At 65.1% G+C, this 20,842-nt stretch overlaps 2 protein-coding genes across 7 annotated transcripts; both read left to right on the top strand.

Annotated features, from left to right (window-relative positions):
* The first annotated feature begins 271 nt into the window (after positions 1 to 271).
* STPG3 (sperm-tail PG-rich repeat containing 3) lies at positions 272 to 3,109 on the top strand. Its single transcript, XM_027104079.1, has 5 exons — positions 272 to 920; positions 1,192 to 1,895; positions 1,979 to 1,995; positions 2,076 to 2,795; positions 2,936 to 3,109. Exons 2-5 carry the CDS (start codon positions 1,723 to 1,725, stop codon positions 3,028 to 3,030), a joined length of 1,005 nt encoding a protein of 334 aa, XP_026959880.1. The 5' UTR covers positions 272 to 920; positions 1,192 to 1,722; the 3' UTR covers positions 3,031 to 3,109.
* Positions 3,110 to 5,657: 2,548 nt separating this feature from the next.
* Positions 5,658 to 20,509, top strand: LOC113619441 (negative elongation factor B). Of its 6 annotated transcripts, none has more exons than XM_027104174.1 (13): positions 5,671 to 6,042; positions 6,389 to 6,552; positions 6,735 to 6,834; positions 7,185 to 7,415; positions 9,334 to 9,519; positions 10,247 to 10,359; positions 10,946 to 11,048; positions 11,215 to 11,310; positions 11,473 to 11,615; positions 11,689 to 11,795; positions 13,940 to 14,081; positions 14,190 to 14,298; positions 14,464 to 15,317. In XM_027104174.1, the coding sequence occupies exons 1-13, from the start codon at positions 5,941 to 5,943 to the stop codon at positions 14,608 to 14,610; spliced, it is 1,743 nt and encodes a 580-aa protein (XP_026959975.1). In that variant the 5' UTR covers positions 5,671 to 5,940; the 3' UTR covers positions 14,611 to 15,317. The 6 variants fall into 6 exon arrangements, with proteins under 6 accessions (XP_026959973.1, XP_026959975.1, XP_026959972.1 ...); XM_027104171.1 differs by lacking the exon at positions 14,464 to 15,317 and adding an exon at positions 19,097 to 20,509 and having other exon boundaries at positions 5,829 to 6,099; positions 11,215 to 11,318; XM_027104173.1 differs by having other exon boundaries at positions 5,829 to 6,099.
* Positions 20,510 to 20,842: the final 333 nt, after the last annotated feature.

The following is a 20,842-nucleotide window of genomic DNA, read 5'->3' as shown; positions in this document are numbered from 1 at the left end:
TTGCAGCCCAGTCGGTCCTGCTAGGTAGTGAGAGGCAGGGTTGGGTTTGAACACTTGCTACCCGCAGGGGGCCAGTACCCAACTGAAGGGCAGCCTCCCAGGGTGAGACTAAGGGAGCCCCACCCCAAGCCCCCTCCTCAGATGCAAGGCCCTGGACGCTTTGGAGGCATTGCCACAAGATTCCCGAGCCGGGGAGCTGCTGGGACTCTGTCCTGGAGGGTCTTTCCCCTGGAGCTGGGCACTATTTTCCATTTTAAAGAAATTCTGATCTGTGTGTGTGTGTGTGTGTGTGTGTGTGTGTGTGTGTGTAGGGAGGACTGTCTAACCATAAAAACGAAGAAAAATATCATAAAGGCAACGATTAGCGGGTTCAAATACGTGTCAAAAAACAGTATAAACAATACTAAAAGGCAGATGAGCAACTGGGGAAAAAGTTTGCAGCAAGTGTTATGTGCAGACGTGATATCAGTGGAAACAACCTTACAAAACAAACCTATGAAAAATTAACACCCCACCAGAAAAATACATGTGAAATGTGCCTATAGTCAACGAGGGCGGAGCCTCTGTCAAACGAATGCTGATGAAACGCTGATGCTGCACTTTCTGACGCTCCTTTGCCAGCATGAGGACCGCCTCTAATTTGGGAGCACAAAGGCTGCACAGGCTTTGACCCACCGCTTCCACTCCGTGCGTCTATCCTGCGGAAATGATCCATGTTTAGCTGAAGACAGGCGTGCACGTCATCCACCATGGCGGATGGCAGTATTTGTTATAGGGAGAACTCCCAGCGGCTCACGCCCAGTGACAAGGGCTCTGACAAGCTATACCTGCATCTGTGGGTGATTATGCCCTCAGAGAACACCATGCACCACGGGAAGGGCCCTGGAGCACAGACTGGGAGCCCCCCGCCCTGATCAAAGGTGTGTTTCCTCAAGGAAGTCTTTATCTGTCTGCCTGTCCATCTGGAGCACCTCCCGAGGCCAGGCAGGGCCAGCGTCAGATGGGAGGGCTCTGGAGAGGAAGAGACGGGGGTGCAGAGGAGGAGACATTCTTGGCCGGGCCCCGCCTGGATGAGGCCAAGGCCAGGGCTGAGCTGGTTGGCTGGTTAGCTCTGGAGCGCGCCGCAGGGCCCGGTGTGCAGATGGACTCTCGCTCAGTCGGCCTCGTCATTGTCATTCCTTTGCGTTTCAGCCTCAGCAGCCCCAGCTGTTTGTGATACCCTCCAGCCTCTGTGCCCCCAAGAAGACAGGCCTCCCCACCTCAGCCCCACCTGGGCCGCCAGGCCTGCCTCTGGGGTGGGCACGGTCCACTCAGAGCCAACCACTGTTGCTCCACTTTTCCGAGGGCCGGGTTTTCCGCAGGGGCTCCTCCTGCGCTAGGGAGTCTCCCTGGACCGTACACCCTACCCCCACGCCTCCTTCAGCTGGCCCTGGCCCCTGCCCCCTTCTCCACCCTCTGCCAGGGCCTCAGTCCTCCCCAAAGCCCTACTAGAGTGGACCCCAGCCCCCCAAGAGACCCCAAAGTCCAGGAGAGCGGAAGGGTTGGGGCAAGAAAGTGGGGGAGGGAGGAAAGGTGGCTGAGCCAGGAGTCACGGGCGTGGGGCGGCTGAGGGCCTCCTGGCCATGGCTGATCCCAGGGCAACCCACCTGGCAGGTCAGGGGAAGGGCACCTCCAGGGCTGCTTCCCCAGGGAGTTCCCGGCAACAGGGTGGGGGTGGGGGGCATGACCAGCCAGCGAGGTCACAGAGCCCCGAGATGTCCCTGGGGGAGGGAGCCAGAGACCCTGACAATGAATTTTGACCAAAAGGCGGTGAAATTCCTGGCAAATTTTCACATCAATGGAGGCGAACACTGGACCCATGGCCCCCTAAAACAGAAGCCACTTGTGACTTCCCAGTAACTTCCCAGGGCGCTGGGCGGGCTGGGGGGCGGGCAGCTGGCATAGGGTGGCTATTGGCTGGGGGCATGGTGGCCCCCAGGGGTGCAAGAGCTCCAGGCGGGCCTCAGGATGCTAACGGGCCCCTCCAGGAAGCCCGCCCACCTGCGCCCACAACCTGAGGGAACTGTGTGAGTGAGGGCTCTGGACCCCCAGCCCTGGGCCGGTCTGGGGAGGCAGGCCGGTTGGTGGAGGCCCGCCTGGAGGACCCAGGCCCAGAGCTTGCTTCCCGCCAGGGCTGGAGCGACGCCCTCCCGTCGTGACCAACCTGGGCGTCCTGGGCCCCACCAGGTACCGGGTGCCAGATGCTTCGGCGCGAGAGTGCTCCTCACTGCCCCACTCTTCACCATCGGCTCGCATGCACCCCACCCTGACGTGCGCCCTCCCCGAAAGCCCCCACTGTCCGCCCTCACCCCCGGAGTGGGACCCCGGCCACCAGCGCCCCCATGACGCTGCCCCCACCGCAGAGGGTGGCGGCTGCAGGGCGTGGCAGACCGTGTGGTTCCCGAGGGAAAGCCCTGTCACCCAGAACGACTTCAACTGGGAGCAGGTTTGCCCGGCGGGTCCTGGGGTGGGGGCGGGGGCGGGTCCCCCGAGGGAGGAGCCTGCGGCGACTTTGACCTGCAGTGGCCCTCGGCCCGCCGACTACCAGCCGCCCAGCCCGCCCGCCTGCCCGGCCTTCAGCTTCGGGGGTCGCCTTACTCCAGCCCCCCCCACCGAGGCCCGAGCCCACTTGGGGATGCTGCAGGCCTGGGGTGCAGGGCCGTGGGCCCAGCCCCTCCTGCAGGTCCCTCTGCCGACGGGGTTAGCTCCATCGCCTACAACATCCTTCCCGGGTGCCGCCTGCCAGGCCCCTGCCCGCCCGCTTTCTGCATGAGCTGCTCGCCCCTGCTGGTCTCCTGGGTGGGCTCCTGTAAGGAGGTGGGCGGGGGCGGGGGGGGGAGGTGGGCACCGGGCAGAGGGGCCGGGCACGGTAACTGCACCCACCTTCCCTCTGCAGCCTGCACCCTGGGCCCGGCTGCCTATGGCGTGGAGGACTGCTACAACTCGCACTTCCCCTCCGCACATGGGGGTGGTCATCCAAGGCTTGCATAGACCCAAGTGCCACGACACTGGCCCCTTCTGCGCGCTCTCGAGCCCAGTGGGTGCAGCTGGCCCACCCAGTTAGCACATGAAACCCTGGCCTTCCGGGCCTGGGGGCCTTCCCGGGCCTCCCTCTGGAACTCAGTGCCCCCAGCCTGGCCTTCTGACCCTCTGGGCACCCATGATCCACCCTCCGGGCCGGCCGACCCCTCTGACCTGTGGACCCAGCCTGGAGCCCAGCCTGGAGCCCTAGCCCGGAGCCCCACCTGCCCACCCCCCTTGTTATATAGAGATGCTGTTGCTTCTTCCGAATTCTGTGCTGTGCTTGGTGGTCTTGCCTGGTGAGCTGTGCTGCAGATGTGGCCGGCAGCTAACCTGTCATGTCCGGCTTTCTCTGGCCAGGGATCCCCCTCCCCTTCCCCTTCAGAGTGTCTCCTCTAGGGTGGGGTGGCCTGGGACAGGGTGGGAGGGAGCCCTGTGGGCAGTGTGGGACACCCCCATCTAGCCGTGCCATCCCGGAGAGGGTCCGGCTGCCAGTCTACCCAAGGATCAGGCTGCTTGCCGAGCCGAGGAACTGACCGTTGCAGTGGAGGCGGGGGGCAGTCTTGAGGTAAGGTCAGACTGCCCGGCCACCAGGTAGGGCCCAGAGGACCAGGTCGTTAGGGCCCGGCCCCCCTTCTTCCCGCACCTGCCCAAAGACCCTGTGAACTCACACGGGGCCGTGCAGGCCAAGCTGTAGCCGATAGACTCCCCAGGCTTCACTGTGCGGCCCGGCCCCTGCCCACAGCAGCAGCCTGGCCACTGGACTCCTCGTCACCATGGACCCGCCCTCCTACCCAGGGGTCTGCCCCAAGGCTGCCTCCCTGCAGGGGCCTCACCTGCAGCTTGTGGTGGCTCCTGTCTCTGCACCAATTTCCCCAGGGGTCCTCCCTGTGTCACCCAAGCCCTGGGCCAGGCCCCCTTCTCTGTCTCCTCTAAGCTCAACCCCTTCAAACAGTCACTGCACAAGAGCTGCTCCCATGGTGTTGGCATCATCCCTTTCCGCAGGGAAGCCAAGGACAAGTGAGTCTGAGCGTCGCGCACCTGTGACCTCCTCCATGGCTGAACCAGCTGGGGGTCAAGCCCCAGCACCCTCGGGAATCAGAGCAGTGGGACTGCAGACCGTTGGCACTGAGCCCTGGGCTGACCAGCTCAGGCAGCGGGCAGCAGAGATAGACCTGGGGCACTCTGGCCTTGGGAGTCTGGCCCAGCGTGGGAGGACCAGGAGCCCTCCTCTCAGCTGCACCACAAGCAATCCCTAGGTCTCAAAGCCAGGAGCGGGACCAGCAGGAAGGTTGCAGCAATCCCTCGAGCTGGGCTGAGGAGGGAGGGTTTTCCGGAGGGGGCTTTCAAGGATGAGTTTGCTGGGCAGCAGGAAGGGAATTTATGGCACAGCAAACCTCAGAAGCCAAGGCACATGAAAAGGGAGAGGGTGTGATGTTTGGTGTGGCCAAGCTTGGGAAGACCCCGAGCTGGTGGGACAGAAGGAGGTGAGCTGGAGGGATGGAAAAGCTGCAGAGGGCTGCATGCTGGGTCCGGGGTCTTGCATGCTTGGCAATGGGGAGCCCACGGAGGGTGCAGGGCAGGCAGTGACTGCTGCAGGCACTGTATGGGCATCTTGCACTGCAAGAGATGAGGGACCCCATGGAATCCAGGGCTCACATGTGCAGCGAGTTGGGCTGGACCTCAGCCTGAGGGCCTAACACTTTTGGTTAGCAAGGGGGATAGATGCTCAAGGTGACAAGAGGACAGCCATCCTTTGTCACCCTGTCACTGCGTGTCCAGGTCTCTGCTAGGCACTCCCTATTTGAGGCAAACTGTTGTTTTTTTAAAAAAAATAAATTTATTTATTTACTTTCGGTTGCATTGGGTCTTCGTTGCTGCGCACGGGCTTTCTCTAGTTGCGGTGAGCGGGGCGGAGGGGGGCGGCTACTCTTTGTTGCGGTGCGCGGGCTTCTCATTGCCGTGGCTTCTCTTGTTGCAGAGCACGGGCTCTAGGCGTGCGGGCTTCAGTAGTTGTGGCACCGAGGGCTCAGTAGTTATGGCGCATGGGCTTCGTTGCTCCGCAGCATGTGGGATCTACCCGGACCAGGGCTTGAACCCGTGTCCCCTGCATTGGTAGGCGGATTCTTAACCGCAGCGCCACCAAGGAAGTTCCCACACTTAGATTTTGGTCTTTGTGACAACACTACGGTGTGAGCTTCGCCGGGTTGGACAAGGAAGAAACCAAGTTCCAGGATGAGAGAGGGTCGTGCACCTGGTGGGCGCTGTGAGGTCAGCAACAATATTTTTCATGATTACTAAAACGCTCTTGGCTAAAATAGCAGCTATGAATCTCCTGAAGCAGGCCGCGGCACCCCGCTCCCTGTGCTCCATCCCCCTCCTCCGGTGCCCCCTCCCCCAGGCACGCCGCAGCACTCCGCCCTCCCTCCGCGCCAACCCTGTTCTCCTTTGCCGGTAAACGGCTGCAAGCGCCGCGAGGCTGGGCGGGGTCGCGCAGGAGGGCGGGGCCCGGGTGCGCGGGGCGGGGTTTTCTCGACGCCCTGTGCGTCGTCCTGGCACCGCCTTCGCGCTCCGTCTCCGCCAGGCGAGGGCCGCGGCGCAGTTGCCGGGAACCTCTCCGGGGCGGCGGCGGCGTTTCCGGGGAGCCGGTTGGCGGGCGGACCCGGCTCCTGTGCGGGGCGGAAGTGGGCGGCTGCGGTCCGAGGGGATCCGCGCTGCGGGCGGAATCTGGCCGAGCTGGAGGGCGCCGGGGAGCGGAGCTCGGGCGGCCCCCGAGGCCCGGGCGAGCGGACAGCTGCGGGGCCTGCGGCGAGCGCGGCGGTGCCCGGGGAGCGCGGAGGAGATGGGGCGCCGAGCCGGATTGGGGCCGGGGCGTCGGCCATGTTCGCGGGGCTGCAGGACCTGGGCGTGGCCAACGGCGAGGACCTGAAGGAGACGCTGACCAACTGCACCGAGCCGCTCAAAGCCATCGAGCAGTTCCAGGTGGAGCCGGGTGGAGGAGCCGGGTGGAGGGGCCGGGTGGAGAGGCCGAGCGTCTGGGTGTGAGTCCGGCGTGGGGCGAGGTCGCGTGGGAAAGCGGGCAGATTTCTCTCCCTCCCGATCGCTGCGTCTTTTCCCCGGGCTGGAGGAACCAAGTGTCCTGAGTTGAGACTACGTCGACGGACATCTGAGTGGTTTCCAATTTTTGCAGTTACAGCCGGCGCGGCTGGGAACATCCTTGTCCCTGCCTCCGTGTGTACTCAGGGCATCCGGAGTGCCTGGCCAGACGGGGCTGTGGCTGAGGTTTCTCTTGTCGCCCGAAGAGTCAAATCGAGCTCCGCTTCTTTAGACAGAAAATGGCGTGCTGCTGCCCTCCCTGCAGTCGGCCTTGCCCTTCTTGGACCTGCATGGGACGCCCCGACTGGAATTCCACCAGTCAGTGTTTGATGAGCTTCGGGACAAGCTGCTGGAGCGCGTGTCAGCCATTGCCACAGAGGGGAAGGCCGAGGAGAGGTAAGTGGGCGGTGAGATGGGCAGCCCCCTCCCCAGCTCGGGCACTGAATGTGCCCCGGTGGCTACACATCCCTACTGAAAAAGGGGCCGCCTGTGCACATCACCCACCGGTCTGGGGACGGGCAGGGAGCTGCTTCCGACTTGGTCCTGGGCTGCTCCCTCAGTGCTGAGAGTCCTTCCAGGTACAAGAAACTCGAGGACCTTCTGGAGAAGAGCTTTTCTCTGGTGAAGATGCCATCTCTGCAGCCAGTGGTGATGTGCGTCATGAAACACTTGCCCAAGGTAACAGCCGCAGGACCAGCTTGCCCTGGGGAGGTTTCCCGAGCTGCCTGCCTCAGGAATAGCAGCTCCGGAGCACGTTCCCCTCGCTGGCTTCTCCCTGAGCCGAGCCGCGCATTGACTGAACCTTGGCACAAGCTCTGGAGCGTGGCGCCCTTTCTGGGAAAAAGCTGTTTGTGGGCAGCACAGCTCCTGCCCCGTCAGAGCCTGGGGGGCCAGTCACGGGTGCCGCTGTCAGTTGGGGCTGGGCTGGCTGTGGCCTCTGCTGTGGGGGGCTGAGGCCTGCCGGCTTGTCTTGAGGGAGACCCCTGGGGCACAGGTGCTGCTCACAGGTGGGCTCCGGGGTCACGTAGGTTCCTGAGAAGAAACTGAAGCTGGTGATGGCCGACAAGGAGCTGTACCGGGCCTGCGCCGTGGAGGTGAAGCGGCAGATCTGGCAGGACAACCAGGCGCTCTTTGGCGACGAGGTCTCCCCGCTGCTGAAACAGTACATCGTGGAAAAGGAGAGCGCGCTCTTCAGCACGGAGCTCTCCGTCCTGCACAACTTTTTCAGCCCTTCCCCCAAGACCAGACGCCAGGGCGAGGTGAGGCGGGGCGGGGATGTGTGCAGGGCCTCCCCCGTGAAGCCCGGCTTGTCTGCTTCCAGAAGGCTGGGCTCGGATGTGGGGCTGGCAAGGGGCGTTGCAGCACTGCACCTGGGTGTGGGTCTCTGGTCTTTCCTGCGTACTTGGAGCTCGGCAGCTTACCCGGCCTCTTCAGCTAAACTCTCTGTGTCTTCTTTCAGCTCTGGGACCTTTTCTCTGTTTTTGTGTTTGATTCATTCCTTGTTTCAACAAATGCTTTTTTTTTTTTCTTTAAATAAATGTATTGATTTATTTATGGCTCCGTTAGGTTTTCGTTGCTGTGCGCAGGCTTTCTCTAGTTGTGATGAGCGGGGGCTACTTTTCGTCGCTGTGCGCAGGCTTCTCATTGTCGTGGCTTCTATTGTTGCGGAGCACGGGCTATAGGCGCACAGGCTTCAGTATTTGTGGTACACGGGCTCCGTAGTTGTGGCTCGTGGGCTCTAGGAGCGTAAGCTCAGTAGTTGTGGCACACGGGCTTAGTTGCTCTGCGGCATGTGGGATCTTCCTGGACCAGGGCTCGAACCCGGGTCTCCTGCGTTGGCAGGCGGATTATTAACTGCTGCGCCACCAGGGAAGCCCAACAAATGCTTTTAGGGTGCTGACTCACTTCCCTGGCCCCTGGGCCCTTCAGTGACCCCTGGGGTACTGGGGCACCTGCCTGGGGGTACTGCAGGCTCGTGTGGGGCGGACCCTATGCAGTAGGTGTCACATTTCGGTCCCTGAGAGCTCCAGGGGTAGAGGAAGGCTGTGGAGACGGGGGGGGGGTCTGGAGGCCACCGTGGACACTTTGACCTTTCCTGGTGAGGTTGGGGTCCCTGGCCCGGTTCCAGGAGGACCCCTCAACCTGGGAGGGAGGTGATGGTACGAGGCCAAACGTTGGCCAAGGAGCGTTCGATGTTTCGCCGTGTTCTTTCACCGCCAGCCTTCTCACCTGGGGTTTTGTGTGTGTGGCCTGAGGTAGGGCCTCACCTAATGTTTTCTCTCAGATGTTGGACCGGTGCTCGCAGCACCACTTCCTGGACAGGCCGCTGAGTGTGTCAGAGCCCTGCCTGCATTGCGTCCCCTTTCGTTTGGGGGAGCCTGGCCTTGGGCCGTGGTCCTGCCCCTTCTTCACTCTCCCCTCCAGGCCAAGGGTCCGCCTTGGAGTCCTGCCAGGGTAAAGGGAGAGCGCGGTGGCAGGTGACACGTTGCCCCACCGTCCTCGGGTGGGTTAGGCCTTGGGGCTGTGGTTCTGTGCCCAGCAGGCCAGGCCGTGGTCAGGTTGGAGTGCGCGCCTGTCTCCGTGTTAGAGGTGCCGGTACGTCGGTGCTGAGACTCGGGTGATGCTCTATGCCTGCCCCGCTTGTCGGGGTACCAAGGCCTGCTGGTGGGTCCTCGGCAGGGGCCCTAAGGTGGGCTGCCGTCCCTGCTGACCTCCCCACTCGCTGCATGCAGCCTGTTGGGCTGCCTTGGTGTCTGTCACACCAGGTGGCCCTGTGCATCCTTACAGCCCCAAGTGGGGCCCCCTCGTGTTGGCTGCCGCCTTGGCAGGAGCCTCTCAAATAGGGGCAGGGGGCGGAGGGGGGTGGCGGCGGCCGCCGGGAGAAGGCGGGAGTGGGGTGGCTGCGGCAGGGCCTTGAGCAGACGCTGAGCGTGGCGGTGCCGCCCATCCTCATCTGGGCCCGAGTCCCCCACGCCACCACCGGCTGCCCCGCCCACCGACTCTGGTGGAGTCTGGGACCCGGGCTGACGGCCTCTCAGAGGAGCCGCAGGGCGTGATGGGTTCGCTTCCTTAAAGACAAGAAACGTCGCCACCCAGCACAAGTTGATGTTTTGTGAGAGAGGAAGCTTAGCGCCACAGGGCCGTGGCGTGTGCGAGGCCTGCCCGGTGTCCCGGCAGGTGGTGCAGAGGCTGACCCGGATGGTGGGCCGCAACGTGAAGCTGTACGACATGGTCCTGCAGTTCCTGCGCACGCTCTTCCTGCGCACCCGCAATGTGCACTACTGCACGCTGCGCGCCGAGCTGCTCATGTCCCTGCATGACCTGGACGTCGGCGACATCTGCTCCGTGGACCCCTGCCACAAGGTGGGCACCCGCCCCGCCGTTGCTGCTCTCCCCCTCGGCTTCTCTTTCCCCTCCCTTTGGATGTGGCGGTCCAGGCACGTGGGCTCCGCCCTAGCCCCTGTGCCATCTCTGCCCACCCGGCTGGGGGACCGTGATGTCCCCTGGACGTCTGAGCCAGAGCCAGCTGCGCCCCGCCCCCTCCGGTCTTTCCGGGGCCTCTGGCCCTCCCCTGCCCCAGAGCCCTCGGGGGCTGCTCACTGGCGAGCTCTGTGTTTAGGAACAGGGCTTTCTGCACTGCCCTTGTCCTGGCATAGGTGCCGTGCGGCCCCAGACGGCGTCCCTTCCCGGGGGCTTCGCAGCGTCACGCTCTGAGCCGGCACTGCCCCCTGCACAGTGGGGGCCCTGGAGGGGCCTGTGCGGCCCCAGACGGCATCCCTTCCCAGGGGCTTCGCAGCATCACGCTCTGAGCCGGCACTGCACCCACCCCCGCACAGTGGGGGCCCTGGAGGGGCCCATTTCAGAACAAAACGCCCATTTTGCTGTTTCTTGCAGCACCTGGCCTGTGAGGGTGTGGGCACTTGGGCCTGCTTCCTTCGTGCTGTCCCATTCCTGGGGGCAAGCCATGCCTCGGCGACTCGAGGTGGGGGTCCCGATGTTCGCCCAAGGCTCAAGAAAGCTCAGGCAGCGGTGAGTGCTGCCTGGAGGCTGCGGTCTCTGGCTGAGTCCTGACCACGCCTCCTCCCCACAGTTCACATGGTGCCTGGACGCTTGCATCCGAGAGCGCTTCGTGGACAGCAAGAGGGCCCGGGAGCTGCAGGGCTTCCTTGACGGAGTGAAGAAGGGGCAGGAGCAGGTCCTGGGGTGAGGGTCGGCCTTGTGCCGGGTCCTGTCCACGGGCGTCCGGACGAGCGTGCTGTGGCCGCAGTCGGGAGCGGCTGTTTTTTCCAGTACATTTTAGGAGGACTGGTTGGCGCCCGTGCCCACGGCTGAGAGGCTCGGCTGCTGGGGTGAGGCCGTTGCTGTCCCAGGCGAGCTGGGCGCCCGGGCTGGGGCTCTGGTGTCTGCAGCCACGTGGGGCCTGCCTGTGAGCTGAGAGGCCCGCCGCACCCGGAGGTGGGGGGGTCTGGCTCCCGGCAGGGCCCTCTCTGGGTGGGCTCCGCCTGGTCTCCTGTCTCAGCTCCTCGCTCCTGGAATTGTCTCTGTGGGAACCTGATTGAATTTATGGAGTCCGGGTCGGGTTCTCGACCAGGACTGGACCTTAATTCTTTAAAAACCACTTGATGCTTCAGGTTGTTAAGTAAGTTAAGGGCAAATCACGAACCACAAGCTTGTGGAAGGCGGTCCTGGGCGGCGTGGCCGTTGTCCATGCCGAAGGGCCGTCTCCTCGGGTCAGTGGCTTGGTGGGCCGGGAGCGCCCCTCACTGATGCCGCGGGCACGTCCTCACAGGGACCTGTCCATGATCCTGTGTGATCCCTTCGCCATCAACACCTTGTCGCTGAGCACGGTCAGGCACCTGCAGGAGCTGGTGGGCCAGGAGCTGCTGCCCAGGGTGAGCGCACCCGGCTGGCCACATGCTGCTTTCTGGGGGACATGTGGGTGTGGGGAGAGCACACACACCAGCCAGGTGGAGGGCATGTGCAGCCAGAGCCCCTGGCTGAGTGCGGTCCGGGCGGGGAGCTCAGGTGAGCACGGCCAAGGCCTGCGTCTCCCTGCAGGACAGCCCGGATCTCCTCCTGCTGCTCCGGCTGCTGGCGCTGGGCCAGGGGGCATGGGACATGATCGACAGCCAGGTCTTCAAGGAACCCAAGATGGTAACAGGGTCAGGCGGGCTCCTTCCCACTGCCTTCTCAAGGGGCTGTGGGGTGGGGTTTGGGGAGGAGGACGGGCCCCAGGCCCACGTCCGGGAGGATGAACGGAGGAAGGGGGCCGAGGGGCAGGGACGATGCAGGACAGCTCTCGGGCCTCTGCCCCAGGAGGTGGAGCTGGTCACCAGGTTCCTGCCCACGCTCATGTCCTTTGTGGTGGACGACCACGCCTTCAACGTGGATCAGAAGCTCCCGGCCGAGGAGAAGGCCCCGGTCTCGTACCCGAGCGCGCTGCCAGAGACTTTCACCAAGTACGGGCTGCGGGCACTGGGCGGGAGGGCCTTCCCCTCGGGCTCCCTCGGGGCTGACGGTGCTCGGGCGCAGGTTCCTGCAGGAGCAGCGCGTGGCCTGCGAGGTGGGGCTGTACTACGTGTTGCACATCACCAAGCAGAGGAACAAGAACGCGCTCCTGCGCCTGCTCCCGGGTCTCGGTGAGTCACGTGGGCGGCGGGGCCCAGCTGTGTCCTCTCACAGACGCCCTCGGCTCTCGCCACAGCCCGCGTTTGCGAAGAGCCACCTTAATCTTTTCCTGAGGGGCGAGAGGCGTGGAGCCCCTCAAGTCCTCAGACCATTGAGAGAGCCCCCGCTCCGCGGTGGTGAAGAGGCCGCTTCCCCCGGGAGCCTTGCTCTGCCTGGGGTGCGGGGTGCAAGGCAGGAAGACGAGGGAGGGATCTGAGTGGATCCCTTCAAGGGTAAGGGAGCGCCCGGCCGGCCCGCCGCGCACGACAGGCCCGGGGCCTCTGCTGGCCCGGTCCTGGTCCCGTCTGAGGCGTTGCGGCTTCCCGGGGAGGATCTCACGCTTCACTGTCTGACAGTGGTGCGTGCTGTTTCTCGACTTTTCCACGTGGGGGAAGCGGCCCATTGTGGGTATTAGTTTCTACCCAGCCACCACCCAACTGATCAACAGGAACTTATTCTTACGGTTCTGGGGGTCAGAAGTCTGCAGTGAGTCTCCCAGGGCTGGAGTCAGGTGTGGGCAGGGCTGGCTTCTCCTGGGGCTCCAGGGAGAAGCCCCTTCTTGTCTCCTCCAGCTTCCAGGAGCCGCGTCCTTGGCTCCTGGCCCCTTCAGTTCATCTGTCCAGCTTCTCCCGTCCTCCTGTCTCTGGCTTTGACTCCCGCCTTCCTCTTCCAAGGACCTGCGATCACCGTGGGCCCACCCGGGGCGTGCAGGACCATCTTCCGTCTCGGGGCCCAGTGCCCCTCAGGTGGCGCGTTCACAGGCTTCTGGGTCAGCATGTGGCGATCTCAGGGGCGACAGCTTGTCTGTTTCGGGGGCTTCCAGGAGCACAGTCATAAGGAACTTGGATTTGCCTCATTCTTTCTACTCACTTTTGAACTTCTGTATCTTTCTTGTTTAATCGTGTCTGTAGACACAGGATGTCCTGTGAGGTGGGAGCATCAGTGTCTCCCAGCCACGAGCTGCCGCCTGGGGGGCTGGGGTGCAGGTCTTCAATCACGTTCAGGGAGAGCGATCTCGTTCTTTGGTGGAACTGATAGGTTCTAGTAAGAAAGAATGTTGGTTTTTAAAATTCTTTATTTTTAAACTTTTTTTTGGTGGGAGTTTTTGATGAAACCCAAGTAAAGAGCACAGGATTGTGAAGGCCAGTGCCCGTCGCCCACCTGCACTGGGGTCCGCGTGTGGCTGCCGTCCCATCCGCTCAGCGGTCTGTACGTAAACCCGGCAGACTGGCTTGGCACGGTGCAGCAGGTGTCTCTACAGAAGACAGACTCTTAAAAACCACGACCTTGGCACGTGGTTGGTTGGGGTCCAGGTCCCGACGGTGGCCGCGTTGCCCCAGTTGTCATATAACACTTTTGTGCGGATGGTCTGTGCAAGTCAGGAGTCAAACAAGGGCTTCCCTTCACCTGGCTTCTCCGGCTGACTCTCAGGTCTTGTGGTCTGTAGGGCTACGCGGGGTTTGCTGGGGGAACCAGGGCGTTTGTTCCCCGGTCGGGACTCTGCTGGCAGCGTCCCTTGGTGCAGTGACCGTGTGCTCGCTCGAGTGTCCTGTAACCGGCCACGAGGCCAGCCGAGTCCCCGGTCAGCTGTGCAGCAGGAGTGCACCCCGGGCGCGTCTGGTGGGGTCGTGTCTCCCGCCGCGTTAGGGGCTCGGTGGCTGGGGTCGCGTCGGCGTTTCTGTCTCAGCTGCTGTGCCTGCCCGCGTGCACTCGGTGGTGTTGCCGGTGATCGCTGCGATCGGTTGATAGTTACTCTTGCCATCTCTCTCTTCTGAGGTTTGATGGCTGTGGCTTCAAAAAAAGAAGGCTCGTTTGCTCCGTTCTCTCTCCTCTAGAGCCCGTGGTCCGGCAGGCCTGCCGGGCCAGCCCTCGGCACTTCTGTGTGTCCTCTCGCTACCGGCCCGTTCAGCTTTCCCTCTGCTGGAGTCCCCTTCATCCTAAGCCCCTTGGCCGCTGGGCAGAGCCACCCGTGACGGGCTCTCGTCCCTCCCCACCCCTGCTCTGGAGCCCCACCCCCACCGTCTGCTTCCCCCGTCCAGGCCCGGGTTCTGGCCCTCAGGCCCGGGTCGGGGAGGTGGGTATTGGGCGAGCTGTGCGACGCCTGCTGTGCTTGCAGTGGAGACCTTCAGCGATCTGGCGTTCGGGGACATCTTCCTGCACCTGCTCACGGGCAACCTGGCGCTGTTGGCGGACGAGTTTGCCCTGGAGGACTTCTGCAGCAGCCTCTTCGACGGCTTTCTCCTCACCGCCTCCCCGAGGTGCCCGTCCTCTCGGTCCACATCTCGGTCGGGGGCGCTGGGCACAGCTGGGGAGGGGGTGGGAGGGCGGCTCTGCAGCCGCCTGCAGCCCAGCGCGGCCTCTTCCAGGAAGGAGAATGTGCAGCGGCACGTGCTGCGGCTCCTCCTCCACCTGCACCACCGGGTGGCCCCATCCAAGCTGGAGGCCCTGCAGAAGGCGCTGGAGCCCACGGGCCAGGTGGGTGCCCTCCCCTGCCCCGCCCCGCCCCAGGCTGGCTGGCATGCGTGTGCGTGCGTGTGTGAGAGAGAGACAGACAGAAAGGGAGAGGGAGAGGAAGAGAGGAGAGAGATCTGTGTGCACACGCTCTGGGCCTGCCCCGAAGCCACGCGCTTCCCCCCACAGAGTGGAGAGGCGGTGAAGGAGCTGTATTCCCAGCTTGGTGAGAAGCTGGAGCAGCTGGACCGGAGGAAGCCCAGCCCGGCCCAGGCCACAGAGACCCCAGCCCTGGAGCTGCCCCTCCCCAGCGTGCCCGCCCCAGCTGTACTCTGAGGCTCCGCCTGGGGCTGCTCAGGGGTGGGCAGGGCCCCCGGTGGGGTCGTGGCCCTGGTCAGCCAGGGGAAGAGGCGTCTCTCCTGGAGGTGGACTGACTGTTCTGGGACTGGGGGTGGGCTGAGCGGAGACCCCGGGGACCGTCCTGTGGGCAGGGCACCGGTGCTCTGCACCTCAGCCTCCCCTGGAACTTGGTCCTGGGAGGTGTGTGCCTCCTGCGTGAACGGGACCCGGCCGGCTCCCTGGAGCACAGGCCTGCTGCAGGCCTGCTGCCCCCCGCCTGGCCCCTCGCACTCCCACGCCGTGGAAAGCTGCTTGCTTGTTCCTCCTCGCGTGTGGGTTTCCACTGCTGTCAGGCAGACAGGCAGTAGTTGGCATTAGGAAAAGGACACCCGTTTTCCAAGGGGTGGGGGGTGGGGGGTGGGGCAGGGTCCGAGGCCTGAGGGGAAGAGGGCGGGCCGGCAGGGTTGGCGCCCGATTGGCAGAACCGCGGAGTTTGCTGGGGGCGGGGGTCTGCAGGTGGAGCCCAGCTCTCCAAGGAGCTCCTCCCCTGTTGACAGTCCCGAGTAGCACATGGGGGAGGAAAGCCCAGGGTCCCCTGCTGCCTCGATTTACCCTCCGAGCAGCGTCCTCGGCCAGGGGAGGGTCTGCTGCTGCTCATAGTGAGACTTTCACTTTTGTAAATAAAAGGCGTTTTGGTAAATCCAGCAGAGGAGCTGTTCTGTGCGCGCACAGGGCTGGTTGCAGTGCAGGCTGGCGAGCACTTTCCTGGCGCCTTTCTCCGTGGGCACAGCCTGGATGCCCAGCCCCGTCCGAGACAGCAGCTGTGGATGGTGAGGCCTGGGCCTGGCTGCGCTCGGGGCCAAAAGACTCGACACGGTCAGCCCTGGGTGGGCCTCAGTGCCCATCACCAGTGCTGACATGTTGCCGAGGGGCAGGCTGTGTGGAGGTCACTGTGACCTTGACAGGTGCGGCTCTGCAGGTGTCGGGGAGGCACTGGTAGAGATGGTGACTGAGGAAAGCAAAGACCCGGGGGTGTGGGCGTCAGCAGTCGGGAGGAGCCCGGTGTTCGTGCGCTGACGGGAGTGACAAGGAATGAAAAGTGGATGGGGCTTTGGGGGACGGCTGGGGTGTCACTGAGTGGGGGAGGGGGCAGTGCCAGGCCCAGGTGGGCCCCGCGGGAGCGGGCGCGTTCCCAGGGAGGAGGCGGGACCCACTTCCAGCTGCCGCTTTTCCTCCGGGAGCCAGGGGGGTCCTGGGCTGGGAGGCAGGATGGGGCAGAGGTGAGGAGAGGATGAGGAAGGAGCTGGGCCGGGGGAGGAGCAAGTGCCCGCACGGGGCCCGCGTGACCCCCCGTGAGGCTCACGGTCAAGGGGGACAGAGACCAGTCGGAGGCCAAGCTCCTCCAGCCCCAACAAAGGGACCGGGGACCAGAGGCCCCCCAGTGGGCGGGGCTCGTCAGGGGGAGGGCGTGAGCTGCAAGGACGGACGGGGTGGGGGTGAGGGCTGCAGCGACGGCGAGCCCCAGGTGGGCCGGTGGGAGGGGGCAGCTGAGCTCAGGGACCCTCTGGGGCTGCGAGGGAGGTGGGAATCCTGAGGCTGGACCGGGCAGGGCTGCGGGGAGGCTGTGGGGTGGGAGGTCTGGTCAGAGGAAGGGAGCGTCCACACGGGAATTCGGGGAGGAGGGAGCATGTGTGTGGTGCAGGCCCTGCCCACCTCCAGGCCAGCAGTTTGGGAACCTGAGCCCACACTGGGCTGGTGGAGGGGTCGTGGGTGGGCAGCGAGGTGAGGGGTCTGCAGAGACCAGGCTGAAGTTGTGGACCTGAATTCGGGGCTGGGGACAGGGCTGGACAGGGCGCGGGCTGGAGGGAGGGGTGGGAGGGCATCCTACGGGCGTGGTGGGCTCGGTCCTGAAGGGTAGGGACAGGTGGGGCCCCCTTCACCCCTGGAGATGGGGGAGAAAGTACAGAGGAGGCGGGCCTCAGTGCAGGGCTCAGGCTCACCCTTGACCCCGCTGGGGGCAGGCCCTCTGAGGCATGACTTTCTTGACTCCTGCCACACCCCACGTCCAGGCCCCCACCTCACCCAGTGCTGGGGCTCTGGACCCCAGCAGGTTTGGGACCAGCATCTGGCGGAAGCAGCCGCCAGCCAGCGCCCCGCCCCCACCCCTGGGCACCTTTTCCTGCGTCTGCCTGTCAGGGCCCCCTGGGGTTCTCTGGGTCAGAAGCAGCTGGGAGACTGTAGAAAGCCTGAAGACGCTGAAGGACCCCACCCTCATCCCGGGGCCGTGGGGCACCAGCAGAGGCCTGGACAGATACCCTTCCGTCCTGGTTCCAGGAAGGCCTGGGCAGGGGCCACATGGCGCGTGAGGCCCGAGGGGTCCCTAAGCACCTGGCCCAGCACAGAGAGGGGCAGCGGGTCTCGGGGAGCCAGGCCCGCAGCTGGAGAGGAGGAAGCGGAGAAGCAGTGGTTTCTCAGTGATCCTGCCAGAGGGCATCGGACGCACGTGGACAGGCAGGAGCCCCATATTCTGGGGAGGACGGGAACCCCCAAGCCCATGAGTGGCTTCTCCCTGATGCAGGTTGGACAGGGAGGTGGAGGGAAGCTAGGAAGTGGGGAGGGATGGCACGCTCGGCAGAGGGACCCGTGTGGGCAGAAGTGTGGAGGATGAGGGACAGGGAGGCTGGAGGATGGGGGGCTCAGGACTGCCAGCGCCCGCAGGACACAGTTGAGCTCGGGGCCAGGACTGGTCTGGGGGCATTACTGGTTAGTAGACCCGCTCCAGAGGGGAGGGTCATCCAGATAGGCCAGTCTCCACAGAGATGGGAACGGGGGTGGGGGCAGGGCCACTTGAAGCTGGTGGCGGGGAGGGGCCCAGAGCCTCCATCTGCCAACTCCGGGCCCAAGTTCTTTCTAAATTTGCCCTCCGACCAGGGCCCTGAGTCATGTGTGGGTTTTTTCCCCCCATTCTAGAACTTCCTGCCCTGTCCTGGGGGGGTGCTCTAGGCCGAGGTACAGGGGAAGACAAAGGGGGAGGCCGGGGGCGGGGGGAGCGCCGTGGAGCCCGGGACCTGGTAGAAGAGGGGGAGGAAAAGGAAACGAGCCCTACTCTGTGAGCACCCAGATTGGGCTTGGGCGGGGTGAAGAGGGAAGAGGGTTGGAGGACCCCAGCTGGGGGAGGACCCTGCCCGCCCGCTCCGCCTCTGCTAACCGGCAGCCTGGACACGCCTATCCCCCTCGCTGTGGGTCCTGCGGGGGGCGGGGGGTGGTCAGGCGCAGATGTCCCTGGGGAGGTGGGGGTCCTGTGGAGGGCAGGCTGAGGAGCAAAGGCACGTGGGACCCCAGGGGAGGCATTGCCCTCGGCCTCACCGGGTGTCCTGGGCCTGGGCTGAGTCAGGAGGGCTGGGAGGGCTTTAAGGTAGGTGACCAACCGGCCGGGGTACCTGGGCGAGTCAGCCAGGCCTCCCCCTCTGGTGCCTCCGTCCAGCCTGAGTCCCGCCCGCGCCACACCCCTGACTCACTTCCTTTGCAAAGAAGCGGAAACCTCCCCAGAGCTTCCTCCGCTCCGGAGGAGGTGTCGCTGCCCCTCTGAGCCTGAGCTGACCCAGTGAGGCCCCTGACCCCACCCCGACCCCCGCCAGGAAGCCAGCACATTCAGCTTCCTGCGTCGCAGGCCCCAGCCTCTGGCGTGGGCTGGGGGCCCGCCCTGGGGGGCTGAGGGCGGGCCAGCGAGAGCCTGAGCTGACGCAGCTGCAGGTACTGGGGAGGGCCGGGGGCATCCACCCCACCTTTCTCCAGCTGTCTCAGTGGCTTCATCTCTCCTTCTCCGGGTCTTGTCTTTCTGTTCTTCTTTTCACCCCACCCCCACCCGCCTCTAGGGGGCTCCCTGCCCCCAACTCCATTAGTGTGCCCACTAGAGCAATGCTGGGAGGCCTGGGCTCAGCTTGGGGACAGGGGCCCATTCTGGAAAGCAGAAGTAACGGCCAGACCGCCCCACCACCACCACCAAGTGTTTGTGGGGGAGGGGCATCTCTGAACTCTGGGGATGCTTGGGCGTCTGCTTCCCACGCCCCCCTCTAGGGACCGGAGGGCCCCCGGCGCCCGGCAGTCGAGCTGCGTCAGGGGCGGGGTCCGGCCTTGACTCTGCTCCACCCCTAATTGGCGGCAGGTTGGCACCGACTCCGACTCCTCCTCCAGGAAGCCCGGGCGGCGGCCGCCTGATAAAATGCGCCCCCGCCCCCCACCCCCCCGCAGCCACTTCCTCAAGGCCGGAGGCTGTTTATGCGAGGATCCGAGAGATTTGCATTGGGGCCCGGCGGGGAGCCGCTTCCTGGTCAGAGGGGCGAGGCCCGTGCCAGGCCCTGCCCTCGGGGCAGCGGGCCGCACTCCGGGGGCCCTCGCGGGGGTGGGTGGGGCTGAGATCTCGGGGGAGGGTCCCAGTCGGCCGGGCGGAAGTCTGGAGACCCTCCCCGTCTTCCTGTTGCAGGGAGGGTGACCTGCATGCCAAGCGCCGCCCCTGCGCCATGGACCGCGGCCAGCCCAGTCCGGAGCCCGCGGCAGCGGACCACGTCGCCCCCGGCCCGAGCGTGATCGCGCCCGTGCGCGCCGTGGTCCGCCTGCGCCGCCGCGTGCGCCTCCTGCGCAAGCGGTGCTTCCCGCATACGGCCGTGAGGCCGGACTCCGAGCCCCGGGCGCCGCGCGCGGACCCGGACCAGCCTCAGTTCTTCACCTTCGACGGCCCGGCGGAGCTGTCCTCGAGGCCGCCGCGAAAGAAGCGCCGGCGCAGCCGCTTGGTGCTCTACCCCGAGACGTCGCGCAAGTACCGGCCGCGCGTGGAGCGCCGGAGCCGCGCGCAGCGTTGCCTGTTGTTGCTCGTGGCCATCGTGGGCTTCCAGGTGCTCAACGCCATCGAGAACCTGGACGATAACGCGCAGCGCTATGACCTTGACGGGCTGGAGAAGGCGCTGCAGCGTGCCGTGTTCGGCCAGCCGGCGGCCGTGGAGCGCATCGTGGCGCTGCTGCGGGACTACCTGGCCACGCACGTGCACAGCCGCCCGCTGCTCCTGGCGCTGCACGGGCCCAGCGGCGTGGGCAAGAGCCATGTGGGCCGCCTGCTGGCGCGCCACTTCCGCGCGGTGCTCGAGGACGGCGCGCTCGTGCTGCAGTACCACGCGCGGCACCACTGCCCCGAGCCGCGCGCCGCGGAGGACTGCCGCCAGGAGCTGGCGCGGCGCGTGGCCGACGTCGTGGCGCGGGCCGAGGCGGAGGAGAAGACCCCGCTCCTGCTTCTGGACGACGTGGAGCTCCTGCCGCCGGCGCTGCTGGACGAGCTGCACGGCTTCCTGCAGCCGCAGCGCTCGCACCACTTCCACAATGCCATCTACGTGCTCCTCAGCGGCAATGGCGGCGCGGAGGTCACGCGCTTCGTGCTGCAGAACGCGTCCCGCGCGCTGGCCCTGCGCGCAGACGGCGCCCACGGGGCCGCGGCGGTGGCGGCACAGGCTGAGGAGGAGCTGCGCGCCAGCCTGAGGGCGCTCCTGGTCCGCGAGCACCCGCTGTGGGAGGTCGCGACTATCGTGCCCTTCCTGCTGCTGGACAAGGGGGACGTGGTCAACTGCTTCCGGGACGAGATGGCCGGGGAGGGCTTCTTCCCAGAGCAGGCCCGCGCCGAGCTCCTGGCCGCGCAGCTCAGTTACTACCGCGTGGCTGGCCGGGAGTTCGCCGTCACTGGCTGCAAGCAGGTGGTGGCCACGGTGAACCTCTTGTAGCGCAGGTGCCACCGGACGCAGTGGACGCCCACTGGCACGGCGGGACGTTGGTTTGACAGGGGCATTTGGAGGGAGGGGACCCTGTGGATTTGCCCCAGGCCTCTACGCCTCGAATAAATCTGTCCATGGCCCTCCGCCGGTTCACACTGGGACCTGGGGGGACCGGTGGGGCTGGGTCAGCTCTGAGCTCCTCTGCCAATTCCAACCTCCCTCAGAGCCCCAGCCTGCCACCTGCTGGGTCCTTAATCCAGCCTGCATTCTTCAGCGCCAGTATGTCCCACAGGGCTGGCTCCCCGGGAGTGGGTAGGTCTGTCTCTGTGGGACAGGATAGATGACGGCAGACAGCGTGAGCAGACCCCAGAGACACACAGCTGGTCCCCTGCAGAGTCGCATGTGACCACGAGTCTTTCGGGTGCCCGCAGCAGCCGAACACACACTCCCCCACACACACCTGCTCACCCCGG

This window comes from Aethalodelphis obliquidens, unplaced genomic scaffold, assembly GCF_003676395.1.
Source record: "Aethalodelphis obliquidens isolate GAN/ISIS:26980383/991018 unplaced genomic scaffold, ASM367639v1 scaffold7, whole genome shotgun sequence".
NCBI lineage: Eukaryota > Metazoa > Chordata > Mammalia > Artiodactyla > Delphinidae > Aethalodelphis > Aethalodelphis obliquidens.
Note: the sequence above shows the minus strand (reverse complement) of the source record. Positions and strands in the feature narration are given on the sequence as shown.

Excerpts from the sequence above, each read along its gene's own strand:
- STPG3 (XM_027104079.1), top strand. The coding sequence starts at position 1,723 with ATGACCAGCCAGCGAGGTCACAGAGCCCCGAGATGTCCCTGGGGGAGG. Across the intron at positions 2,796-2,935 it reads CGCCTGCCAGGCCCCTGCCC|CCTGCACCCTGGGCCCGGCT; the intron begins GCCCGCTTTCTG and ends TTCCCTCTGCAG.
- LOC113619441 (XM_027104172.1), top strand. The coding sequence starts at position 5,941 with ATGTTCGCGGGGCTGCAGGACCTGGGCGTGGCCAACGGCGAGGACCTG. Across the intron at positions 7,416-9,333 it reads AGACCAGACGCCAGGGCGAG|GTGGTGCAGAGGCTGACCCG; the intron begins GTGAGGCGGGGC and ends GTGTCCCGGCAG. Across the intron at positions 11,796-13,939 it reads GCGCCTGCTCCCGGGTCTCG|TGGAGACCTTCAGCGATCTG; the intron begins GTGAGTCACGTG and ends CTGTGCTTGCAG.